The 26675-nt window shown below is 38.4% G+C and overlaps 1 protein-coding gene across 1 annotated transcript in view; it reads left to right on the top strand.

Moving 5' to 3' along the window:
- The first annotated feature begins 1049 nt into the window (after nt 1–1049).
- LOC149229300 (pantoate--beta-alanine ligase-like) overlaps nt 1050–26675 on the top strand; it is a 101948-nt gene continuing 76322 nt past the window's right edge. Inside the window, exon 1 of the mRNA XM_089378558.1 lies at nt 1050–2120. Within this exon, the coding sequence (XP_089234684.1) occupies nt 1557–2120 (564 nt within the window). The 5' untranslated portion in view covers nt 1050–1556. The remainder of the gene's footprint in view (nt 2121–26675) is intronic.

Here is a 26675-nt window from a genome sequence, read left to right on the forward strand (position 1 = left end):
AAAGACGTGATTTTCTTTAAATAACAGTAATGAATTAACTTGCACTCGTGGATAACAACCAATAATAACTATCCTTATTATTAAGTTGACCACTAAAATATAATATATATATATATATATTTTTAACATTTCACATTACCCTATTAAACCATAAACATCGAAAATGCAATGATTTAAAAATATAAACACCGAAAATGCAATGATGCATACGGTTTAATGGACAACATAATCATATCCGAGTCATCTAACGAGGCGGAGGAATTGCCCGAACGACAAAAAGTGACCGGAATCTGGGCAAAAAAAAATTAAAAAATCTTGTAGAGGCAGTGTTTGAATTGTGTTTTTGATGGTGGAAATGGATTCAACACCATCAAAAACATTTAGAACACCTAAAATTTTGAAGTTTAACAACTATAACTTGGATTTACAAAAATCCTTGCCAGATTTTCTTTGAATATAACCAGAATTTCCATAACTTTCTGGATAACTCCTCCCCCTAATCAGACTACGCGAATCATATCCTCCATAAATCATCTCGTGGCCATGGTAGCGAGATATCGGTATTGGTTGGACATTTTATGTCATTTAAATCATTTATTAGTAATCGCTGAAATTTTATATTTTTATTTAATCAATTCATTAATAATGGCTGGATATTTAATATGTTTTAATTAAATTATTATGTTTGGAACGACTTGAGTTGACTAGAAAGTATTATATTATTTTAAAAATGTGATCGAGCGTGCAAATTTTTATTATTCAAAATTTGACCATCAAATTCAAAAATGAAAGAATATTTTTTTGCCATTTCTTTCACGCCAAGTGTATATATTTTATATATCAGTCCATTCCAGTGAATTTGAAAATGTTATATGATAGATCAGTTCATTTCAGGGAAATTGAAAATGTTATACGATAGATCAGTCCATTTCGGTGAAATTGGAAGCTTCCTGTGCATTTGTATAAAGTGACATCATTTCAGGGAAATTGAAAATGTTATACGATAGATCAGTCCATTTCGGTGAAATTGGAAGCTTCCTGTGCATTTGTATAAAGATTTTTGACATCCCACTTAATATATTTCCTTCAATAACAACCTGTTACTTTTTCCCCAGTTGGAAAAGTAAAGATGGAAATTTCAATAAAAACCTGCTACTTTTTCCCCAATTGGAAAAAGATGGAAATTTCCAGAGCGGGTCGGCTGCTTTAGGTACCCATATCAGTCTTATATGCCATCGTCATATCATGGCATGGCCTAGCATGGTGGTTGATATGAGTTCCTGTTATCCTATTATTTTATCTCCCATTCACAGCACGTTTATCTTGGAATCCAATTAGGTTTGGCGACCGAGTGGGCAGCCGGCAATGTTGACCGGCGACTTGTGCGGGTTCCTTCATATTTGATCCCTGAACTTCAATAACACCACATTACAAAAACGCAGGGGAGGATAGCTAGAAACCCAACAGTAGCCAAATTGTCCTGCTAAATATCCTACAGAACAGCTGATTGTTTTGATTAATTTTCTCTGGAGTTTTGAAGAGAATTGGCGTTCGAGATGGGGAAAGATATAGAAGTGATAAGAGACAAGAATGCCATGAGAAGGTGGACGAGGGAGAGGAGGAAGGAAGGGGAAACGATATGCCTGGTGCCGACAATGGGGTACCTTCATAGGGGGCACCTGGCCCTCGTGGAAGAGGGCAAGAAGAGAGCCCAGAAGGTCGTTGTCTCTATTTACGTCAATCCTTCCCAGTTTGCAGTGGGAGAGGATTTTGGGTCATACCCTTCCAATTTCGAGGGCGATTTGCTCAAATTGAGAGCTCTCAGCGTGGATGCTGTGTTCAATCCCCACGATCTTTATGTGCGAGGAGATGGAAAAACATTCGGGGAAGAATGCAATGGGACTCGAAGAACTGTGTCCTGCCTCGAGGAAGGCGGTGATAATGGGCACGAGACGTGGATTAGAGTAGAGAGGCTTGAGAAACCACTCTGTGGAGTGTCCAGGCCTGTATTCTTCAGAGGAGTTGCTACAGTTGTTGCAAAGCTATTCAATATAGTGGAGCCTGATGTTGCTATTTTCGGCAAGAAAGATTATCAGCAATGGCGTCTCATCTGTCGCATGGTAAGTAAGACATGGTAGCATCAATTTCATTTTTCATTTTTTATTTTTAAATTTACGTTGTTATTTAATTTTTCTAATATGCTTTTAGAAACACGCCCGCAGACACCCAAACGTTGTGGTTGAATCACAAAGCCACAAAGAGTGGCTTTCCTTTGTCCTGGTTTTCAGGGAAGGTAGCTATTCCGCCAGAATTAGCCAGGACTTTCACAGCCCTTTGTAATCAGCGGCATGAATTTTCAAATTTGTTAAAAAATATTCCAAATTTTACCCAGATTCACCGTCCTTTGTAAATAGAGTCGTGGATATTCGAAATTGATAGAATTATTCCATTCTTCTCTCCGCCAGCTCAGGAGGCCTTGACAACCAAGTCTTATCACTTTCCAGCGCTTTTCTCGTACAGCCTTTTTTAGTATTCACATAAAAGTTGTTTTTTGTACCTTCCAATTTGATATATTGAATGTATTCTTTTAGTTTTACTATCTAAATTTGTAATTATTTATTCAACTTAATAAAATTTTCTTGTTCTATTTTAATTTTTCCATCAGTCTCTTATTTTTTAAGCACCCTAAAAAAAACTAAATATTGGCTTTTCATTAACTTATATTCCAGTTTTCTCCATAGCTTATCACGTTCATTCAATGGAATATTACTCAGAATACATATATGTGATAAAGAGATTTATGTATTTACCCTGGGGAAGGCTTTTCATTCTATCCTTACTTCTTTTAAGCCTTTCTATACTTCCGTTCACCCAGGAGCGATAACAGTTGTTACTTTGTAGGAATTGGCTATACAGTAACACTGTTTAAAGTGTTTTGGTAGATCTCCCTTGATTCTCAAGGTGTGGTGTAATGTTCTATTTATCTATTCTGGGATCTTTTGCCATGCCATTTGGGTGGGGGGCAGACCGCAGTGAGAATGAAACTCCAATGGACAGTTTCCCTTTACCCAGTAACAGTAACAATTCGTCGTCCTTTTTAGAAACTGGTTTGACAATATAAGATCTATTGCCATGCGATTTGGGTGGGGTAGACCACAGTGAGAATGGAACCCAAACAGACAGCTTCCATTTACCCAGGAACAATAACAATTCGTCCTTTTTAGGAATTGGTTTGACAATAACAAAATTTTGTAAGATTTCACTTGATTCAAGTTGTAACCAAGGAAAATTTTAAGGATGGAAAATTTTCTTGAAGTTTAAAAACATTTGCGAATCTCATTAATCCCTAATATGAAAACTATAAAATGTTTATTGATATATTTGTAAAATTATTCAAATTTGTAATGATTTTATAGGTAAAATAATTTTATATTCTAAAATTTGGGCGAATCATCTTTTATAAAAATTGGAAATTGGTAAATATTTTTGTGGAGAAATCATGGAAAATTAGCTCACTGGGCGAATATTAGCCCCTAAAATTTTCCGTGGAACTTGTAAGAGTCCAGCAACATGGTTGGGTCATGGATGTTATGATTTATTTATCTATTTTGGGATTCATTGGCATGCCATTTGGGTTGGGGCAGAACACAATGAGAATGGAACTCTGGTGGATAGCTTAATACTCCATTTTCCTCCAGTGAACCAAGGCTATGTTGTCAATTTAATCATTTTTTTCAATGAATATAACAGAAAGTTTCTTAAACAAGTACTCGGGTTTGGTCAAATGATGATTGTTTATATCTCTGACTATGCCAGCAGAAAAATGAAACAACTGATTTGGCCATGGCCTTGTTCTCTATATAATTTTTGTTATTTTTAAATTAAATATTTGTCCTTATTTTTAAACAGATGTTTTTATAACTGATTTGGCCATGGCCTTGTTCTCTATATAATTTTTGTTATTTTTAAATTAAATATTTGTCCTTATTTTTAAACAGATGTTTTTATTTGTACTTATGAACTTCATGTTTCGTTTGTCAACTGTTCATCCAGACAGTTCTCTTGCCATTCATACTGTTATCCTTTGTAGATTGTCACCCTTGTGACATGCCCCATTTAATTTCTCATTTTTGTGAGTTAAATTTTATTTTTTTGTCCATATCCAAGTCCATTTTATTGTTTCTCCATGTCCTCCGAGCATTTTTGGTTAAATTGAGAGCCAAGCAACATACATTGATGCATCCCCTGCAAATACCAGAATTATTCTGCGTTCATAAAATCTACCGTGATCCTCCACTGCCCAAGCTAACTAAATGCATTTTGTATATGCTCAGAAATTCCATAATTCACAACCATCAATCCCTCACAAAGGATTTGTATTGTTGCCGTAGGTTAACCAGGTTTGAATGGTGACTACAATAATTTGCTTATTTACAGCTTGCTGTTACCACGATTATTTTGTGTGACGTTCTTTTAGGTTATTGGAAATCTAAAAGCATTGAGAAAGGTTGAATTTAAAACTGCTTTTGACTATTAATAAAATTTCAGAATGTGTATATAAAATATATATATATATATATATTTATTTAAAAAAGGGAAAAAAAAAAACGAAATATGTCACGCTTGCAACTTCTATAAGTATTAGCGAGTTCAATATCAACTGCCTATCTACCAAAATGGCCACAAGTCTAAATCATTGCCATAAAGGATATACATAAAAAGATATAACAGTGAAAGTCCATGAGACAACAAATATAGTGAGGCCCTAGGTCCAAGCATAAACAAAGTGTTATTAATTGTTGCAGGGAGAATCCCATTATTAGGCAGAGGATTGTCATGGTTGTTGGGGGTTGGCCCCCAGCTTGTATGGGTCAGCGCTGCATCCATGACAATTGGATTCCATCCATCACTGCCTGACTTAGGGGGTTTCTCAATATTTGAGATTGCAAGTGCCAAAGTTGGAAGCTTATCATTGTTCTACATGGAAGAGGAGGCAGCCTGTGCATCTTTTTCCTTGTCTCCTTGATAACCCTGCCGGCTTGATGCTACAACCAACCCTAAGATCTCCATGACTAGTGGGAATGAGCCAGTCTAGCTGGGGATGCACCAGGTGGCTTTCTGCCCATAGTGCAAAGTACACACTCCCCCAAAAAGCTAATAACTTATGGAAGTGGCCCATCTCCATCTTTCTCCCTATATAATGATCTGCAAGTACCAACATGTATTAGGAGCTATCAAACCATGAAAATCTTCTTGCAGGTACTTTCTTAGTAAATAACACTTCATTCCTCTTCTTCCTTATGAAAACAATATTTCATGACGAATCATTTTTCATGAGGGCTGGAATTCTACAACTGAAGGCAATTTGTCTCCTAGGAAAGCAATGTTTAAGGAAATGGAACAGCCTAAAAGTTGGCTACAGAACGACCCAGCATTGCCCTAGACAGACTTGGCAAGGGGACAGAACCAGAAAAGGTACTTTAGTACTTAAGGCCGACCACACCATGGGTAGCAAGGTTTTTGATGGTGCAGCTATATTGGGAATTGAAAATAAAACACACAACCAAGGTTGTGAATTTATATTTAAAACAGAGCACACAGCAATAACTTGGAAGCATGCACACATAAATTAAAAATAAAGAAACACATACGCAGGGGAACTCATAAATTTCACCACAAGAATTCTATTAACCCTCAGAAACATGAATTACATCGTGACTGCCTCAAAGGCTTCAGCTATATATATATATATATGTAAATAATTTCAAAGGCCCTCTGGTCTCGGTCTCAGATTGGCATTACATGTCTCAGAGAATTCATAGCCACATAATTTGAAATCTACTTGTTTTCTGATGGGCTGCCTGGATTCTCTCTTTCCTCCACTACTCTGTCTCTTCCCATTATTCTTCTTCTTTCCTTTCAAGCTCTTTTTCCTCTTTATCTCCTGGTTATCCTCTCAAGTGAGGGCGCTTCTCCACTTTCATCCTTCTTTGCTTCCTCTGTCTGCATTTAATTGTGGGCTTAATTCTTCCGATGCATGATGTTTGAACCCTGGTAGAATGCCTACCCATGTATCACTGCTTGGGAACTGGTTGGTGGAGAATATATCAGCAACGTTTGTGAAAAGTGACCCCTGACAGAAATTAGGCCGTAGGATCAAAGGCATATCTGATAGCTGAGGTCTCAGACTGGCAAATTCCTTGACGGTCCTCTCTCCAAACGAAATTACTGCTATGGAAATTGGGCTGTTCGTGATAGGTTACTTCGATGGTGGAGATTATTTTGGGGGTTTTACATGTGCCAATCCTTGCAATGATTATCAATTTGTTTGGCTGCTGATCCGACAGTCTTGGTTATGTTGACATCCATTTAACTCTCTACCTCAGCTTTGCAAAGATGCTTGGTGACAAGAACGAGGAAGGATGGTGGCTGCTGCTTTTCTCCAGCATCACTCTCCCTTGGTAAAAGAAAAGTGAGCTCTTGCTCATAGGATTGATAGAGCAACCATGTCTAGACTAAGTAACTTGCTCTAATTCTGTTTCTGAGATCCCAACAGCTTCTTCTAGGCCCTTTCCTTCCCATTGAACTAAATATTCTTGTCTTATACTTCCTGCAACTCTTTCATCTAAAAATTCCTCAATTTCTCCATTATGCAGCTCTCTAATAAAATTCTCCCTCATAGATCCACTTGGAATATGCAACTAATGGTTTTTAAATAAGAATCCTTCTTGAATGAAATAATCCAAGTATGGAGTTCTCTCACAGCTCCATGGCTCTCTACTTGCCATGCATGCTTTGGCAAAGCCCAAGTCTTCCTTATACAACCTTTTTATGTCTTCCATTCCTACAACCTCCATTCCATAGCAGGCAACAATATTGATCTTTTGCTCAAATCCTCAACAACTCTTATTTGATTTGCTTGATCTATGCTTCGACACAAATGTAATTGCTCTATAGCTATTCAATCCACTTAATATGTCTTTGCTTCAACTTAGATTGATTGTTAAAATATCTCAATGCTTGATGATCAGTGTTAAACACACTTTCTCTAGGCAATGGATAATGCATCTACTTCAATGCTTGAATGATTGCATAAATTCTAGATCATAAACAAAATATTTTTGCTTTGCTTCATTCAACTTTTTCACTGAAGAAAGCAGTTGGTCTCCTCTCTTTACCCATCACTTCTCGAATAGCTGTGCCACTAGCATTACAATCAACTTGATAGGTGTTGCCAAAATCTGGCAAAGCCAACCCTAGCCTTTCAATAACTTTTTCCTTTACCAACTCCAATTGTTTCTGTGCAACAACATTCCATTTAAACTCTCCTTTTCACATATAAGTAGTGAAACATGTACAAATTCCATTAAATTTTTTGTCGAACACACACATGGCAGCGACAAAATAGGAAAGATAAACATGAGAGTACATCTATTATTAACAATTGATTTACATTTTTAGTACATTCATATGACCTTTGGTTTCGTATTCCAAGTTCTCTTGGACTTCCTTAGTCTATTCGGGTTCCACACCAACCCTTAGAGGATTAGGTGTCCAACATTCCCCCCCTTAATCGGAAGGGTTATGTATGAGTCGAAGAAGAGAGCTGTAATACAAAATGTGCAAAAATGCATGGCAACACTAGGCTGAATGTGCTCTCTGAAATGTTGGTATAAAGGGCGCTGGTTTAAGGATGACCACCAACACTGGAACGCTTAGTGCACTTCCCGGAACTCGTCCAAGTCTGGCATGAAGCTCAGGTTTTCTGCTAGAGGAAGTGCTCCTGATATTTTGAAGAGGGAAACCCTCAACCGTGAAAGGGAGGTCTCACCCCACATAAAAGGGAGAACCTCAACCTAAAAAGGGAGGTCTCAACCTATGATGGTTTAAGGATGACCAACAACTCTGGAATGCTTAATGCAATTCCTGGAACTCTTCCGAAACTGGCAAGAAGCTGAAGTCTTATGCTAGAGGAAGTGTCCCCAATTATTTGAAGAGGTATCACCAACTGAAGGCATGCTCAGGGGCATCTTTGTCTCTGGCTACAACTCTGAATCTGGTGTGGCAGGTTGTGGCTCAGGCTCACTTGATGTGGCTTTGAAGCTTGTAGATGACCATCATTTCCCCCCGTCAGATACAAGGCGAGAAGATGAAGAGATCTCAACTGTAAGACTTTTCAATATTCGAGAACAAATCCCGTTGTATGAGCGAAATATCTTCTTGGCTGTTGAAGCCCATTGCCAAGAAGCGATCCATCCAAGATGAATCATTGTTTTTGCAAGATGTTTGTTTTTGAAGCATCTGTTTGAAGAATGATTGGTTTTATGACAGTGCTTACATGGATGAAAATCAAAACATTGATCTTTCATATGGCCAACTCAGTCACAGTGTTGGCATTTCACAATCTGTTGTTGTTGTTGTGGAAGAGGTGCAAAATCTGGAACAACTGAAGGTGAACTATCATGAAGTAATCCAACACTCTGAAACTGGATGGGCTTTGAGTAATCTGGAATGTGAAAGGACATCTCCTTATCATATCCAAGACTTGTTCTATGCTTGTTGTGGACAAGCTCTTCCCAAGGTCTGATGATGGGCTTGGAAAGTGCAAACTGCACTTCTGCATTTGTATGTACAACTGCTGCTTCATTGAGTACTAAATTTGAATGAATTGTAACATTTTTGTCTTGCTGTTTGTGGGAGTTTGTTTCAATCTTCTTAACAGAAAAGGTTCAGAATGATGACTCCAGTGCTGTAATTCCTTGTGTTGTAGTTGAGATTCAAGCTGTAAAAAATCAATCTGTTCTTGTGCGTATTGTAGACAAGTCTGAATGTCCGAAATAGAGGCTTTGCTAATTTTAACTATGCTGTCAGTAGTGGACCTGATTAGAGTTTTCAGTAACTCTAATAATCCATGAATTTTCGCCATTATTCAACCAACTTAGGTCAACAAATGACCACAAATGTACTTGTAAAGGCAAATAGCTAGCAATGCAATGTTCTTCAAAATTAAACGTGCCCAATGATAAGAGGAAAATCTACTCAATTGATAATCCTTTGCCAGCAATAAATATTTTCCTTGAAAAATGATTTTCCTTTGTGTCTAGCTGTCAAATAAATTCCTCTACTCTATGCAAACAAACATATATAGCCCTCCATAATTAACGTCACATCGACATCCTTTTGGTCCACACAAAATTATTTGACAATACTTGAAAGACTTTACAAGATTCCTCAGGTATTTGTAGAGGGTTTCCCTATGGTAAAAAATGAATGGAAACAAGGTAGCCCAGAAAATCAAGACCTGCAGGTTGTAAGATCTTACTCTCTTCCAACGATCCTGTCCTCTTTTGCTAATGTTGGAAACTTGACTCCTCCTAAGGCGGATAACGAATCGAAATTTCTACTGCTCGTTGATATAGTTGTGATGGTATCTCTTAGACATAACTAATACAAAGTTACAAACAAATCCTTATTAAGTCTCTTTATTTTGACAGCATGTCGGTGCACTTCGAGAGGTTCAGGACTTTACAAGTCTGCTACATGCTCATTCACGTCTTTATAGTTATGTTCCTTTCCAATACAACGCGACTCTACTTCATACTAAGCCAGGAAATCTCTTGATCCTTGTGTAGATGTTCATTCCCATGTTGAAGAAGATGAAGATGAAAGCGATAATCCGTCAAAGAAGCAAGTTGTTCCTTTCAATTTGAAGCCAAGAAATCCAATCAATGATGACGATCTGAGTCTTTTCAAGCGACTTCGACAATCGTTGGTTGTAGTTTCTATTGCTTCTCGCCTTTCTTCAGGATTGGCACACCTCACTAAAAACAACGATCGACAACCATAACTCCTTCGGATGTAGGAATGTCAATCAACGCCTTGCGGTAATTAGGGGCTGTAATGTTGGCAACGCGGGAGGAGTGGTGCACTAAGACAAGACCTTTCTCCAGCTTCGGCGTTCACGGCTCCGAGGGGTTGTCTTGTGTGCCGAATTACGCGCCTCAGAAAACCTGTTGGAGAGCATCAATTCGAATTGCACCGAGGAAGCCCGAGACAGAGGCTATGAGTTTCTACTTGACAAGAATGCTAAACAAGCCATGTTGGGACGAGCAGGTAAGGGGCGTTACAAGTTTCGAGGCTGCATATAGAGTACCAAGGCTGGACGAGTTAAGAATTCATTCACGCATTCATTGGGATATATAACGAGGTTTCGAAGCCTCTCAGTGAAAAATGTCTGGAGAAGGCGTGCTATATATCTATTTTTTTTTGTTTTAACAAGGATGGGATTCCTCCAAATTTCTAATCAAGCGAGTGGGTGAGCCAGGTATTTCCCCTCCATGGTGGTATGCTTGGTGGTATGCAGATATTTGAGAAGACTTTGACAGGAAAAACCATCACCGCAGTTTGAGAGCTGAATGAGAATATGACAGACTGGTGATACAATAATAAGACGTTGTTTGAGAGGCTAGCGCCAATTGACAACAAAAGAAGGCTAACCATATGACAAATCCAGGGACCATGTTGAGTGTTTTAATGGAAAGAAGCGATACCAAGGTTTACAATGTGGCAGGTGTCACAAATTCTAGCAAACGTTCCAACGATTCCAGAAGAAGTAACGCTCGATGCACTAGGGTTTGCAATAATCATTGTCCTGAGGAACTACATGATCATTCAAATCGCCATTTTATTGCAGCTCACAATGTAACCGTCATATAACAACCTCTTAACCAGTCCCGTAAAGGGAGCCGACCGGACGCAGGAAGAAACGCTTAACCAGTCCACCTGAATGCTTTGACCAGCATATACGTAGCATTCAACCAACGCATATGAATCAACGCATGTAAGGAGTTGTTGCAGGACTCCTCAATGTTGCATTTCGCTTTGAATAGGAGGGAAATTCAAGTATCCACCACAATGCAAGCAACATTTGACCTTGTCTTTTATCCTTTCAACGTGAGTCGAGATGGATGGTAGACTAAAGAGAAACTACTCTTACACAGACAGAAAATGACCATACATGAATGTCAAACCAAGGTGCGCGAGACTGACCTACTATGAGAATGGCAGAGCGGAGGGAAGGAATATCAAATATGAATATTGGCTACCACAAACCGGACTGAAATGCATGTGGGTGACATTATATCCATCTCAAAACCAATGAACTCCTCTAAACAACCTTTTTGTCAGTATCCTTCATTTGTATATGTCGATCATGGGTTGGCCGATATACTATTTCAAAGGCGTGAATTGTTATCTGACAGGACACAACAACGCATGCATAGGAATAGCATACTAAAAATACAGTTCTGAGGGGTGCTAAGGTTTTCAGACAGAATTCAGAGCATTAAAGTAGGTGCACAGTGAGGAGGATCGTTTTGCATGCTAGGCTGAGAATGGCAACAAAACAATAGATGGTAGAGCTGAAATGCACACTAATGCCACAAAACTAGTGGCTTACACAAGATTGAGCAGGTTAGGAAGGTACCTGCTCTGATACAATGTCAAACACACACATGGTAGCAACAAAATAGGAAACATAAATAGGAGAGTACATCTATTATTAACAAATGATATACATTTATAGTACATTCATATGACCTTTGGTTTCGTATTCCAAGGTCTCTTGGACTTCCTTAGTCTATTCGGTTTCCGCACCAACCCTTAGAGGATTAGGTGTCCAACAATTTTTATGATTTTTTTTTATAAAAACTAGCTTATTGATGAAAACTTTGTACTTTAAATATACTCCTAGGAACTGGACACTTGACTATGTTTTTCACTTTTTTGAGATCCATCAGACTTCTTCAGAAATTACAAAGCCAAGCTAAACTAACTCTTTCTTCATAAATGTATCTAATTCGGTGGTCTTTAGTTGAATATTAATAAAATAATATTATCTTATCTTGCGTCATAGGTTCTTCTTTTGTCTTGCTGATGATCACTGGTGTTAATAGCATTATCACCATGAAACAAATGCATATTTTCCAATGGCTTGGGCAAGTCATGAGGTTAACCAACAATATTAAAGAAGTGAAATGGTTTGTAACAACCAGTCAACCAAGGAGCAACCATTTAATTTTGATTAAGTACAATTGAATTATTGACAAATAATATTCTTATATCTTGCACAAATTCATGTCCTAATTAATTATTAGCGTCTCTTGCTTTACGCTTATATCTTCTTGCTGAAGTTTATGGTAGCTTCAAAAGGTCTTCTGCATGGGCTTGGTGTCTTAGCATGTGGAAGATGATTTATTGCCTCTTTAGGTGCTTTCTTGGTGGAGTAAGTGGGGACTGAGTTACAGGTTCTAGTAAATGTATTTTTCCATTTAATTATGTGGGTTAAAAACCTTGATTTACTAGATTAATGGATGCCGGAGTATTGTTGTGGGTATTTATATTTTGCAATGTGTTATTGATCTCTCCTAATTTTTATTTTCCACTGCATATATTTTTTAAGATTAAAATACCAGTGATTTGATTTTTTGGTAATTCAAAGTTTATTTGGCTAATTAAATAAATTGTGGGGAATAAATAATTGCAGTGAGAAAATAAATTTAGGTTGGTATTAGGAGATTTAATAGTTCTTTGTCATAGACAATTTTTTTTCTTGTAAGCAAGAGAGCGATTTATATTAGCAAAAAGATGTTACTTATAGTATAATCATATAATCACTAAGAGGCTTGGGGCCTCAAATTGGGAGGAGTTGAGAATGGACCATCTGCCCAACAAGTGGAAACTGGAAGATCCCTTAATGAGAGTTTGAGTGCAGAGTGCCATAGTCCATGCAAAGATCAAAAATAAGTTTACAAAAATATCTTCTGCCGGGATTTCGGCAGGAGTGGCTAGCAAAACATGTGCCATGTAGTGATCTAACAAATAACAAGGCATAAGAAACTAAAGAGAGAATTTGATCAGACCACTTGCTTGCCTATGGAGCTAGTTGAGACTGGCTGCTCTTTGTGGCTTCCAGCTTGGTTGACCTTGGCTTGTGCAGAGTCATCCTCCATCTTTTGCTCGACAATTAGAAAACCATACGAACTTGTGTCTTGTTGTGAAGGATTTGCGACTGCATTCTGGATAGTACTGGTGGGGGGCTTCCTCAGGTTGTCCACTTTTGCTTCAGGCTTCTAGCTTGGTGAGCCATGGGCATCATGGCCACAGTTCTGCATACCATCTGCTTGGAGAGGAGGTGATGGAGGTGGGTGGGAGGAAGTTCGAGCTTTAGAACTACCAAGAGAGTTAGAGGACACGACGAATAGGGGAGCTGGTAGAAAATCTATGACAATGCTTCTAGAAAGACGACGGAGCAATTGGCGAATTCAACTGACATATGCATTTATTTCTGCCATTCTTCTTTTTGCACTTCTCTAGCTAGCTCCAGAGTCCACCAATGGTGGGCTAGTAGATTCCTAATAGCTCAATGACCATCTCCATTCCTCTTCTTCCAGGGAAGCAACTTTGTTGCGAATGTGAGCCGGTAGGTTAGGATTGAAGAGCTCAACGCGATCATTGATTCGTGGAATTCGGGAAGGATGCCCACGACAGCGTCCTCCTCGTCTAACTCTTCCTCTTTCACGAATCATGCTGATGGACAAAGGAATACTTAGCACTGTACAATGGTCTTTGATGGCAGTATCGGGAGGGACGAGAGAGCAACAAAGCCTAGCTTGTATATTGGCATGGACAAAAGAGGAGGCATAGGAATTAACTTATGCATTAGAGCGGAGATAAGGGAAATCACAAGGTTGATGCAGTTTAAATGCGTCGGATGAGTCGAAGTGACTACCATTACTATCATTCTGAGGGCAGTGATCGCGCATGAACACTGTTGACCACTCCGTGTCAACGACCCCATAGCTGTACACCCCCTTTTTTGCAAAAGGGATATCGCTTGATCAATGCGTTCGTGCCATCCTGTTATAATATAAACCCATTATGCATGTATATGATTTAAATAACCTCAGCAGAACCATGTCATGTATGTAACAACCTAGGTAAACCTACATTTCTAGTGACGATCTCCATTTTGGGAGGTTTTTTGTCTCATCGATCCATTCTTGAATGGTCGACAGAGTTTTCCCCTCGAGTGTTACCCCAAAGCTGGAATGGGTTTTGTCGTTAGGATCTTAGGCGAGTCTTAGTGTTCTAGATCGAGTCTATGTAAAAGTAATTTAGGAATAATCCTAACTATTTGGTTAGATTATTTTATTACCGATTACTTGGTTTGCTGGATTATATTTGTGTCGCAGAATTGAGTAATCTGTGAGGGTCTTTTATAAATGGGTTTTCCCCCTTATGATGTAAAAATATGAAATCATGATATAAAGTGCCTTGAGGGCTGGAAAAATAATTTATCCCCCCATATGTTAATTAATTAAATTTTCCGGCCAAAAGTTAATTGAAATCCTAAGCCAAAAATTTAATTATTTCTAGGTCATAGGTAAATTTAAATTCTCCAAAGGCAAAATTTGTCTGTCCTAAAAACTTAAATTTTGAAAGGTCCCGGGACTAAGGTAAATTAATTATTTTGCTAAATTTTAAACCTTTGATCCCTGGGGATTAAGTCAAAAGTCAAATTTTTGGGGAAATTAGCGCAATTTTTTTTATTTTTTTTTATTTTTGAGTTAATTAAAATGCATTTAATCAAAATTTTTGAATTTCCCCAAATAGTTAAATATTTCGATGGATGAGACTAAAAGAAATTTTAATTTTCATCAACGGTCGAGATTGCTTTGACGATGATCACTCGAACTAGCCATTGGAAGATTTATCTTTAAATTTAAAATATGAAGTCATTTGTCAGTTGATCCATCTGATCTCTGAATCGTGTACTAAGCTCTCAAGCTCTCTTGTAAACTTTTATGGAATAAATGCAAAAGTCTTTGGGGTTTCAACGTGCTGTGGTGTTCCTCTTCATGAATTTATGGTAACATTGTTTTAATTTCTGCTTAATATTATGTGAAAACTATCAATCAATAGCTCTCTTAGAATAATCTGTATACATGTATCTTATTCAGTTTGTTGAATCTAGGGTAACATTTTTAATTTTGATTGAAATAGCAGGTATTTCTATTTCTTCAAAATTTTATTGTTGTTCTATTTCTCTACTTGGTTTGATGGTTGATCTAGTGTTTGCAGAAGACCTCTCAGGTTCTCATTGAGCGTTTGGGGATAGTCTTCAGTTGGACCAACCAAGTCTCAGCAAATATTTCATGAAGAACCTATTTCATATAAGCCTCAAGATTTATCTAACGATTATCTTTTTTCTACAGGGTCTTTTGGGGCTAGTACCTCTCCAAAATTTCAAATTTTTTTAAATATTTTGTGGAAAAATAAGTAGATTTGGCTAGAAAGAGCCTTAGATCTACAAATCTGGGAGCGGAGTTGAACTCATACTCCTTAGATCTGATAGATCTGTAGATTATTTGTATAGATTTATAATTTATTTGCGTAGATCTAAAATTTGTGTAACATAATTTTGAATTCTAACATTTGGGTTTTGGGGTTTTTATTCATTTTTTGTATATTTGAGATCTGGGTATTTTTTGTTTTTGTTTTGCAAGTGTAGATCTGAAAGAAGAAGTTGATTTGAAGCCAATCTAGACCCTGGAGAGCAGGATCTGGCCTCAACGAAATTTGTCAAAGAAAATTATTCAAAAAAATATTCGCATTTGAGGGTTTTAACTTCAATTCGGAAGCTTCATCAATTTTTTCAAAGAAAAAGGAAAAACTAATTTTTTTGAGGCCTGAAAGCAGCCTTCGCTCATTGCTTAGCCTTCTCCAAACCCTCCACTCAGCCTTTCCCTGCTATTGTTCCAACTCCTTTCTCCTTCTCTCTTACAGCCTAATGCTGCCTGTAGCAGCCCTAAACCCCTGCCACTAACCTCTCCTTTCCTTTTTTGCCCTCAGCTCCCCTCCTCTTCTTCCCTTATTCCTCTTATCCTCTCCGTCCAACTCCCTTCTCCTCCTCGGCCTACCTTAATTCCTTTGCGGGCTCTCTTTTCCTCTGCTGGCCTTTCCCTTACCTTTCTTCAGGCCTCCATTTCCTCCATCCTAACACATGCATATTTTTGCCTTCCCTCACTGTTGCATTGGCTTATTTTTACCTTAGCCGCCTCTATTTATCTCTGAAGGCATCAATACAATTTCTGGGTTGATCCTTTGATGAGACAGTGGTGTCATTACAGGCTTACAAGTGGTCTTGCTATTGGAGAAGGTCTGGGCATCCTCATTGGTTTGTTTCTCTAACTCTGCTGTCTCACATTTTGCAGCGTATGAACCTTCATAAGCAGTGGTAGATAACTCATTGAGCAAGATATTCATTTTTTATAAGTTTAATAACCATCTGCATACATAAGATCTGAAATATATTATTGGCATACGCGACTTATTGCTAGCATAGGGGTTGTCAATTGTGTATGCCATATTTTTGAAAGAACTTGTTGTTGAGATAAATTGTCACATTGTTTCTCAAGCATTTAAGTGACTTACTCCGATTGTATTTTGAATATCTCTCATGTCTAATTGCAACAATGGCATAGTTTGAGAAAAAAAATTGCTAAAGCTAATTCCTAATCATTGCTTTATCAGTAGAAATGATTTCCAGAGAATAAGCAATCTTGTCCTTTTCTGCCATCATCGGTTATATCCTGGGCAAGTGTTTTTCTAGTTGACTAGTTTGTTTCTCTAGCTACTGCCTTGCAATCTCTGTATGCATTTTGCATTCTGAGTGCTCTCATTCTATCAAGATAAGGATACAAGTTCAGGACTGTTTTGGCATAACATTTACTTACTGCTGTCCTATTAATTTCCAAACAGTGATCTAATTGACATAAAATCTCACTCACACGTTGACAAATATATTGATGAGCAAATTGGACAATTTAGGCCTCAACTGTTTGGATTAAATCTGCAGGGTTCTGATGACTGTGCATACTAAGGTCTGAAGTCATAGCAGTAGCCTTTGCATCACAATTTGATCGTGGCAAAGTGGGTTTGGTAGTGATTTGTTCTATTTGCATCTAGCGTCATGTTCTTCATCTAAAGGAGTTCTGAAATAAAATTCTCATACTGTTGTTATAAACTTCACTGAATATCATAAATAGCTGAGTGTTTTTTTTGGTTTTCAATTATGGTTGTTAATTGAGAAAGAAATCGCACACTATCTAATCTTGTAAACTCATAAGTTTCATTGCCTAACTGCATTAACTGCATAATTCTGAGAGCTCTTTCATCCCAGCCCTCATCTTTTGGAATATAACTGTTTTATCAACATTGATAAATTGTGCTATCATCATTGGCATCTCTTACTGCATCGTTAGTCTCTTACTACTAATTCTACATTGGCATTAAGATCCCAAGTCCTCAATGCTTAAAAGTAATTGAACATCATTTGTGATCAACATTTGAGTGATATTGACATTAGGAATATTAATGATCTCGTTGTTTATCAAGAATCATTGACTGGTTGAGCATCTTAAAAGTTAGTATCTCTTGTTCATCTTTCTTGACATTTGGTAATTCAACACTTTCTTTTGTGGTCAAGGATTGTCTTCAATTAATGAGTGCTTATCGTTATAGTTAAAGAGTAGCCATAACTAAAGTATTCAACACAAGCAATCCTAACCCATGATCCACTCATATTCCTTGCACATTATCTTAGCATGGTCATTTGTTTTTAAAGTAGCAGTCGTCTATCCAGCAACTTGGCATCTAATTTGTTCATAAGCGAGAATTTGACTCCATAAGGCATTGGCCTAAATAATCCAATCTCATATCCCTCTTAACAATTAACCAAGTGGCTAGGCCACTCAACTATGTCTCCCAGATAAGTTGGTTCCCAACTTGTCTCTCATCTCATTCTCCATAGGGACTACCCCCCATAGCCAGTTGTTGGGAGACAGCTAGAATGGAGTGGGCGGGGATTAGAGTGACAACCCTCGTCCTGAGCATTGTCGTGGTGCCTAGACACTTTGTGCGACAACAGATGCTACTTGGAGCACTCAAGCGATTTGAGATTGAATGGTGTCTTGCCTAATTTAACAGGACTCCGCTGCCATTGAAACACCTAGATCCGGGAGTTGTCCATAGACAATTTTAGGTTTAGGCACAAGATGAATTAAATCTTGAGGATTTCTTTTTGTAATGTATTCCTTTGTTATATTTTCTTTATGTGGCGTTGCCAAATGAGATTTTTAAATTAACATTCACAACATTCTCCTCAAAATACACATGCAAGGTAAATCCCACAAAAATTGGGTGATGGATTTTATCCTCGGCAACGACACAATTTTTTTTACTGCATAAGCTAACATCCAAATGGAAAGCCCAACCACTACCTTGGGGCAACATGATGGGCATTGCATTACTGTTACCTCTATATGATTTCCCTGCACTTTAGGACAACTCCCAAGGCCAAGGGGGGTATTCGTATCTACCAATGATAGATCTTTAAGTACATCTATTTAGTGAATTAATCTTATGCCAACTTAGATTTACTTCAGTAAATCCAATCAATATACGACAATGTAAACACAAGGATTCCAACAAGTGATTAAATGCTTTAAGATAATAATTCAATACCAATAGCATTAAGATGATTATCATTCCAATAAATGAAAATTAGAAGAGGCTACTTGAATGAAACCATTTTAAGCTATTTTTAGAGCACTAGGAATGAAATCAGTTGCATAAATTGATGGTGAGTAGAGTGCTTCAGGGTGTCAATCAAGTGTATGCTGAATTGAAGAGTAGCTTAAGGCTTGTCCCACACTTCTAAATCTATTTTATTAATAATTTAATGCGGAATTCCTGATTTAAGGTGTGAGAACCCAAGAGAGATATTTCCACCTTCAAGCAAGACAACATGGACAATTGAGCTAGGGATTAATTATGCAACAAAATAACAGCCCAAGTGTATTAGAATCAAGCTCACAATAGATATATCAATGAGATAAACAAGAACTTGAAGTAAATGGGTGAATTCCCCCTAGGGTTATTCGATGTTAGCTCTAGAATTCACCAAGCTAATCTCTAAATAAAGGATAAGCAATTAGGAGTAATTTAGAGATAAATTTTACCACTAGAAATGAATGATAAACATATAACAACCCTCTAGTAAATAAAATATATGCTAGGACTAATTATGGATGAACTTTTAAGCATAAAACCTAGTTCTACGGTTTCCTCAAATCTGATTTCTATTTTTGTTATGGAATTTCTAGATTTGAGAGAACTTCAAAGTCAACCTAAAACAAGATAATTTAATCTTGAAAGCACAAAACATTTGGGCCGATTTACCTCTTTAGGGTTTTAAGATAGGGAATTAAGCACAAACCTTAATTAATCTGTTCTATAAATGAAATAAATAATTAACTTCATGCTGGACTAGGAAATAAATCTAGATTATGAACTTTTGTGATTTTCCATTAGATTTCTTTCTAAACAAATAAATAAAATATTTTAAGTTTTTGTGGTTTTGGTTGGTTGTTGGGAGAAGAGAAGTGCCTTTTTGCAACTAGGGCTTATTGGTCAATAAGAATGTCCCTCTTCAACTTTGGTCTATTTTATCTTTAAGGATTAGGGTGAACTGTGAAGAGACTAGATCCCAAAGGGAATGTTAGTCTTATATCTGATCAAGATAAACTATGTAGACTAAGGCCTTGCTAAAAGGGGTTCCCAAACGAATCACTCTCCTCAACAAGATCAATTATAGCTTGATAAAATACTAAATACCCTTGCTAGGGTTAAAAAGCATAGAAAAAGCAAAGAATTGAATAAATACCAAACTAACAAATGAAGGCGGAGAGAGTTTACGTCAAAACATCTTCCTTCAAGTGGTAGTCTCAACCCTCAAATGGACCGATCTTGATTACTTGTAGTAGTCTTGAACAAACACAATCAATCTTTAATGCATCGAAGTAAACTAAGATATAAAATTTTCAAGAATTGACACCAACACCTCAATAGGTAGACCTTCAACAAATTGTATTCTCAAAAGAAAGTAGCAAACAACAAACAACAAAATGGAATGAGAAGAGGAGCCTTTTTATAGATGACACTTTGTTGTCCTTCTCATTCAATTTTATTCTTATTGAATTCAATATTGATCCAAATTGTGTAATTTGGATTAATTAGTGGTAGAGAGGGCCTTTTGGCCCTCCCTAGGCTAATTTAGGGGATTTTAGCTTAAGAAATTATTATTTTTGTTAGTTTTAGGTATGTTCTATGCTTAGAGCAATTTATTTCAATTTTCACAGTTAGCTCATCTTTTCCAGATTAGCAATCACATCAACATTAAAGTAAACTGCAGATAGAAGATAAACATAAATCGCAGAAGACAAGCCAAGATAAGAGGACACAAGATGTTGTGTTAGTCAGGGACAAACCCCAATGTGGGGAAACCCTTGATCAATTCTTCTTATACGTTCTTCAATAGTTCAGCAGAGAGAGAGTGAGAGAGAGTACATTTACAACAGAAGTCAACATTTTGACTTATCTAGATAAGAGAATAGATCATCTCTAAGAAGATGATAAATGAGATTAGTTGAAGACATGTTGCTTCAACTGATTCTCCAAGGTGACTCCTTCACCTATCATTGTGCTGCATCTCGTCATCATGCTGCACCTCATTGTGTTGCACCATGCTGCACACATCAGATTGTTGCACCTTATCATCATGCTGCACTTGTCACTGTGTTGCACTCAATCACTGAGCTGCTCTCATCACAATGTTGCTCCCATCACTGAGTTGCTCTCATCACAATGCTGTTCCCATCACTGAGCTGCACCCAATGCTGCACCCATCATGCTGCATCCATCATGCCATTGTAGTCACCAGTCTTAGCTGCTTGCTATGGCTTACAGCCTAGCAGAGCAGCTAGACTCCTTTAACAGGTCCAAGGTGGAGTCTCCTAACAATCCTTAAAATATGTGCAGGTTTGACTGCAATTGATCTCCAAGGAAATATCATTTCCTTTACAATTCAGAGTAGCCTTCAAGCCCTAAACAATGACTGAACTATGTCTATGCTCACTTCTTATTACAGTGGCATTCAAGTGGCATACAACAGTCCTTAGAACATGATTATGATAGCCTATAGAGTGGTTGATATCCTTCCAGCAAGAGCTCACTCAAACCTCCTACCAGCACGCAGTTCAGCCCTTTAATTTGACCCCTTAAACAACTCTCAAATGTACACGCTGATCAATCTCTTTCTTGCTGTGGTTGAGGTTCTTTTGACTGCTGAAATAGGCCTCCTATGACTGCGATCAGACCTTCCTTTCACAGTAGCTATACCTCTAACTTAATGGCTACTAGGACTCTCCTCCTACTACGGCTAGAACATCTTTTAAAAACAACGTTTAGGGCTGCCTTGATTTAGATCAACAGTTTAGGAAGTAGGGCTTCCTCATGACAACAAAGTCTTTTACAAGTTAAGACCTCCTTTGACTGCGTCCTTGATTCTTTTAACATAGTGGATGAGGCCATGGCATATCCCTCTTAACAGCGTCCATAGGGCTGCAAACATCCTCCTAATTTCTGCGGCTAGGGCTTCCTCTAGGGCTCCTTGGATAGCGTTGAAACTCCCTTAGACAGAAGACCCTTTTCTTGGCTGCGTTGAGGGCTTACACTTTTACTGCCCCTCTTGATTGCGGCTAGGGCACGTCCAAGACTCTTCCTTCTCATGGCAATGTTCAGATCTAGGGCATGCCTTCTCCATGACATCGTTGAGCTAGGGCATCCTCTCCATGACTGCATTTTAGGGCATCATCTTCATTACTGCGTTTTAGGGCATCTTCTCCATTAGGGCAGCATTGTCTTCTTAGGATCTCTCCTCCCACCAAAACCCAAGACAAGTGGAGAGGAAGAGATCACAAGAAGTGTGTGTGCAAATGACCTTCAAGGCACCTCTATTTATACTAAAACGTTGAGCACAAGTGGGGCCAATTTGGTTGCTGGCTGACCTTGACGAATTGTCCCATGACACAAATAAATTCATATCTCCATGAATACTTGTCGGAATCGGATGATCTTTAGATCAATCCTACACCTCTCTATGAGAGGGATCCAAGAAAAATATTAGCTGTCATTAATAATATGACCTACATGGAGTTTCCCTAGTTGCGAATTTTAACAATTTTATTATGAGGGAAATTGAGTACCTCCTTTATAAATAGAGGTGCACTTCCTCTCATTTTCTCATTGAGTTTTGGGGGAGAAATCCCATAACAATCTGAAATTTCTGCGATTTTCCTTGTCAATTCTGGCTTTGGATATTTCAAGTGAGGCGAATTGTCTTGGGGAAGATATGTTTTGAATAGTGGAATTTTCTTTGGATCAATGAAGTGATGCTTGGATAAATAGTGGTATTTTATTGTGAATTTTATCTTCCATTTTGCTACAATTGATGAACTTGGGTTTGTCATGTGCCATATTAAAAATTGCACCATCTTTTATGAACTCTGTTTTCTTCATATGCAAAATTTGTCATCAATTATCCATCTAGGAAACTAGATTGCATTCCTTGACCTTGAAGTCTTCTAATTTGGAAAGTTGCTAGTGTTGGATTGAGAGGTTATTCCTCTCTCCTCCCCATGCCATCCAAGGCCTTTAGTTATTGACCCGCTCCTTGTTTGATTCCGTATGCTCAAAAATTCAGTAATGAGCCAAGGCACTGGTCTTCCATTCTCCATCATTTTCTGGCATTTTGAAAATCATTAAATTCAAAGTGGCATGTGTTATGGAATTGTTTGAGCATCTCCAAAGCCTATCTTAAGCCTGTTACCCACCAAAAGTGGGTACTCCTAGGAGAACTTTTCTCGTATTCAACTTTATCCAGCTAGCAGCCAGTAGCCCCTAACAAGCACTTTGTAGCCGATGCGATGTGCCACTTTATCTCCACCACCTAAATTAGTCCGTATGTTACCTCGTCCAATTGTCAAGAGCACATCTTAGAAGGTGGGAAATCCTACCCAAAAGGTATGTTTTTTATTCTGCAATCGGGTGATTTTGCTTCTTTTTCATTTGGGCATTTTGGCATGGATTATTGGGTGACTTGGAAGAAGGAAGGGCTTTTGCTGTGGTTTTGTTCCCTCACCTTAAATGGGAGGTTAATCTTCAATCCTAGCCCCATGGGATCTCCCCTATTGGCCTATGGCTTTAGGAAGGGCACTACTTGGGAAACCCTGACTTTGGTAGCATGGTCCCGTTTGCCCATACCACATTTGTCACTTCTCCCCGCATGTTACGAGCCCTATTCACTATTTCCCTTCTCTGGGTCCACAGGGCACTGGCACACCCCCTCCCCTTGTCGACATATTTGGGCCGGGCTTGAAAACTTTGCCTCGGACGTTGATGTAGCTAAAAGAAAGTTAAAAACATATCGTGGCCACAAGCAAGAAACAAAAGAAAAAGAAAATCATAAAATGCAAAAGATGGTCAGGGCATTAAAAATAACACGTGGGCAAAAGCCAAGCATGAGCTCTACCCCTTATCATTATGGCCATCACCTTAGTTCGTAGAGCCATTGAGTGCCCCATCACATCATAAAAGAAACCCATGCACGTCCCAACCCCTGGTGGGGTATGAACTACCCCGCCTTTAAGGAGGTAATAACTGCTATACAACATTCACAACACACTCTCATGTCCTGGAGCTTCGAGTAGTAATACAAAGAAAAATCAAGAAAAGGCATAGGGCAATAAGAAGGGTGGAAAAACAAAGGTTGGGATAACTCATGCAACCATGATTGCTCCCTCCTCACATTTGTACACCCAATATGTGGAATTCCTCATTATTTCTATCCTTGTACCCATGGCATTTGGCTTTGAGACCCCTTCATCCCCATCCGTTTCATCATTATTCACATGCCACCTATTGGTTGAAAGACGTACCTGAGACATGTCTTTCCCTTAAGGGGTTGGGAACACCTAATAGGATCATTTATTAGCCACTTCTACCCAGGGAGGTAACACTACTACGAGATCAAAACCCCAAATTTGGAAGAGAAGCCGCATATGAAGTCTAAAATTTTTCCATGACTAACAAGCTTGGTTCACTTAGATGCACTAATGATTAATTGTACCTAATGGTGAAGATGCAACATTGGACATTGTGTGTGATTGGAAAGTGGTTTTCATCATGGTCTGGGCAACTTAACTGGGGCCCAATCCACTAGAGGAGCATTTTGACACCCCATAGGTGAAGCGTTGAGAGCCATGGGACTCTTATCACCTGCAAAGCATCATTCCATTCCATGGGCACCTACAACACCTCAGCAGTCTGCACTTTGCCCCACATTATTCATGAGATGATGCACTTGGACCAACATGCCCCTAGTGGTCTTAGCAGTGATCACATGGTTTGGCAGCTGATCTGAGGCCCAAATGAGGTTTGTCTCACCCTTGAGACATGGGAGGGCTAGCACCATACTCTGAGCCCTCAACGTTGGAGAAAATCTAGCTTATTCTATCACTAGGAGACCCATGAGCCCATTTTTGTGCCTCGAACACAAAACTAGGGCCCACATGATGATTTGCATGGAGATTGAGGGGCCATCCCCTAGATCAGGATTTTTGGAGTCCTCTACATCGACTTGGCACTGAAGGAGCCCAACGCATGCCCTAAAAAGGCCTACGCATGCATGACGTCGGCATTTCAACCTCTTTTGTGGATTATTTTTATGTTTTGCATTGGCTACGAGGTTGGCTTGTAACCTCACTTAGAATCAAGCCCATTATTTTACAATGTGAGGGTCTCTTAGGCTAAATTAGAGATAATTAGACGTGTAAATAAGAAAGAGGTCATTTCACTCTCTCATCATCATCTCTTGGGAAATTCGACCTCACTAGCGAAACTCACACTTGTTCCTTCTTGGCTATTGGAGATCTATTGGATGCATTTTAATATTTGGACACTATTTTTTATTGTCTTTGGAGCTACTTCTTTGGATAATGGATGGATATACTACATGTTGTCTTGTAAGTGCTTATTGTTGAAGATTTTCTATCTTGAAATTGTCTAATGTATGGAATTGCTGCTTCTAGGTTATGCTATTTTGTGCCTTAATTGTTGAAAATTAATTTTGAAAGGCTATCTAGTTGAGTATTGCATATGTTATTCATTGTACAACATGTAATGAATGTTCCTAGTGGAGGAAATCTTTAATCTCTCCATCAAACTCCATTTTCTTTTGAAGTGGGTAAATGCTAAAAGTTGATACCTAGGGCATCAATTTTTAGCCTCCTTAGAAAGGATCTAGCTTATCTATTTCATCCTTGACTCCATATGCCTAAAGGACAAGGCACTAGTCCAAGTCATTGATGATCAATCCTAAATTTTCTCTCCTAAAATTGGTCCTTTTTAAGGCTAGGGTGAAAATCTAGGGCTTGCAGTGAAATTTTAGGGAGGAGGCTTTTTGGTGATTTGAGAGCCTAAACATCAAGCTTAGGGTCTAGGCTACCTATTCTCCAAGTTTGGTGGGCATCCACTCAAATTTCATCCATAAAATCTCTTGCCCTAGGTGTTGCTCCAAGAGGGAAACCTTGGTTCTTTTCCCCTCAACTTGAGGACTTCCTTGAAGGTTGTATGAACTTAGTACTTGTTGAAGTAATATCATAAGAAGCCTTTTATCTCGGGCCTTGACCTTGTGAATACCTATCAGCATCGAAAATCTCAAAACCCTAGGTCTTGAGCCTCTTTCCTTGAGCTTTTCTTTGAGAGAGTTTTGCTTCTTTGAAACCTTGTGCCATTATTGGGCCTCTCTCATGAGTGAGCTCTAGCTTGATCACTCTATGCCAAATACCTAGCATATCTATTTTAAGCGATCTCTCTCATTATCGGGACTCCTCTCATCAGTGAAAATCTGTAAAGAGCAGGGGGTTTTGGTTGAGATGACATTGGGCCTCTACCCCATTGTTAGCACTTTGTCTAGCTTTTGTCTTGTAGGATTTCCCTCTCCAAGGTCTGCTAGATTTTGTGGTAACGTAGCCATTGGTTCTTTGAGCTAGCTACTTCATTTCATCTGGAGCCATAGTTTATTGAAGACTTTCGGGGTGTAAATTTTGCAAGCTCCTTAGAGAGCCATTTGGCTAGGATCCTTTTAATCATCTAACCTCTAAGTATTGTTGGGGAAGGCGACCTTTGAGAAGTGATCCTAAGGTTTTGTTTGAGGGCTCATTCCAAGATTTTATGAAGGGCGAGGCTTCCCCTTTTGAATGATTCTTATGAGAGAATAACCAATGTTTCCTTATTGTGTGGAAGATTGCTAGGTCCACATTCAAACCACCTTGCAAACCTGGCTTTAATTTTGTGTATAAACTCATTGTACTCGACCTCAAAGTAATGGACTGCATAATTTATAGATATGTTTAGAGGAGCTGTCTTGATAAAATACATAATACAAATAAGCTTATATATGATCTAGTAGATTTTCCCTAGAATGGTGTTTGATCTTTTCTGCAGATCTAGATTTCTAGCTTCTCTACACTCCCTCGGACCCAACACGCTGCTCACTAAGATGCCTCGCTCAATCTTGTGCTACGGTATTGTGTCTCTCCCATCTCCCTAGCCTCGCTTTTATAACTTTAAATTGAGCTAAATCCCTAACCCTAACCCTAATCTCTAAAGTGATCAGCGACTGAGATTAGATCTCACCTCACTTGAGATTAATA

The sequence above is a fragment of the Pinus tabuliformis genome, chromosome J (genome assembly GCF_031772625.1).
Source record: "Pinus tabuliformis cultivar Carrire ecotype Pingquan chromosome J, CPIR1, whole genome shotgun sequence".
Lineage (NCBI taxonomy): Eukaryota > Viridiplantae > Streptophyta > Pinopsida > Pinales > Pinaceae > Pinus > Pinus tabuliformis.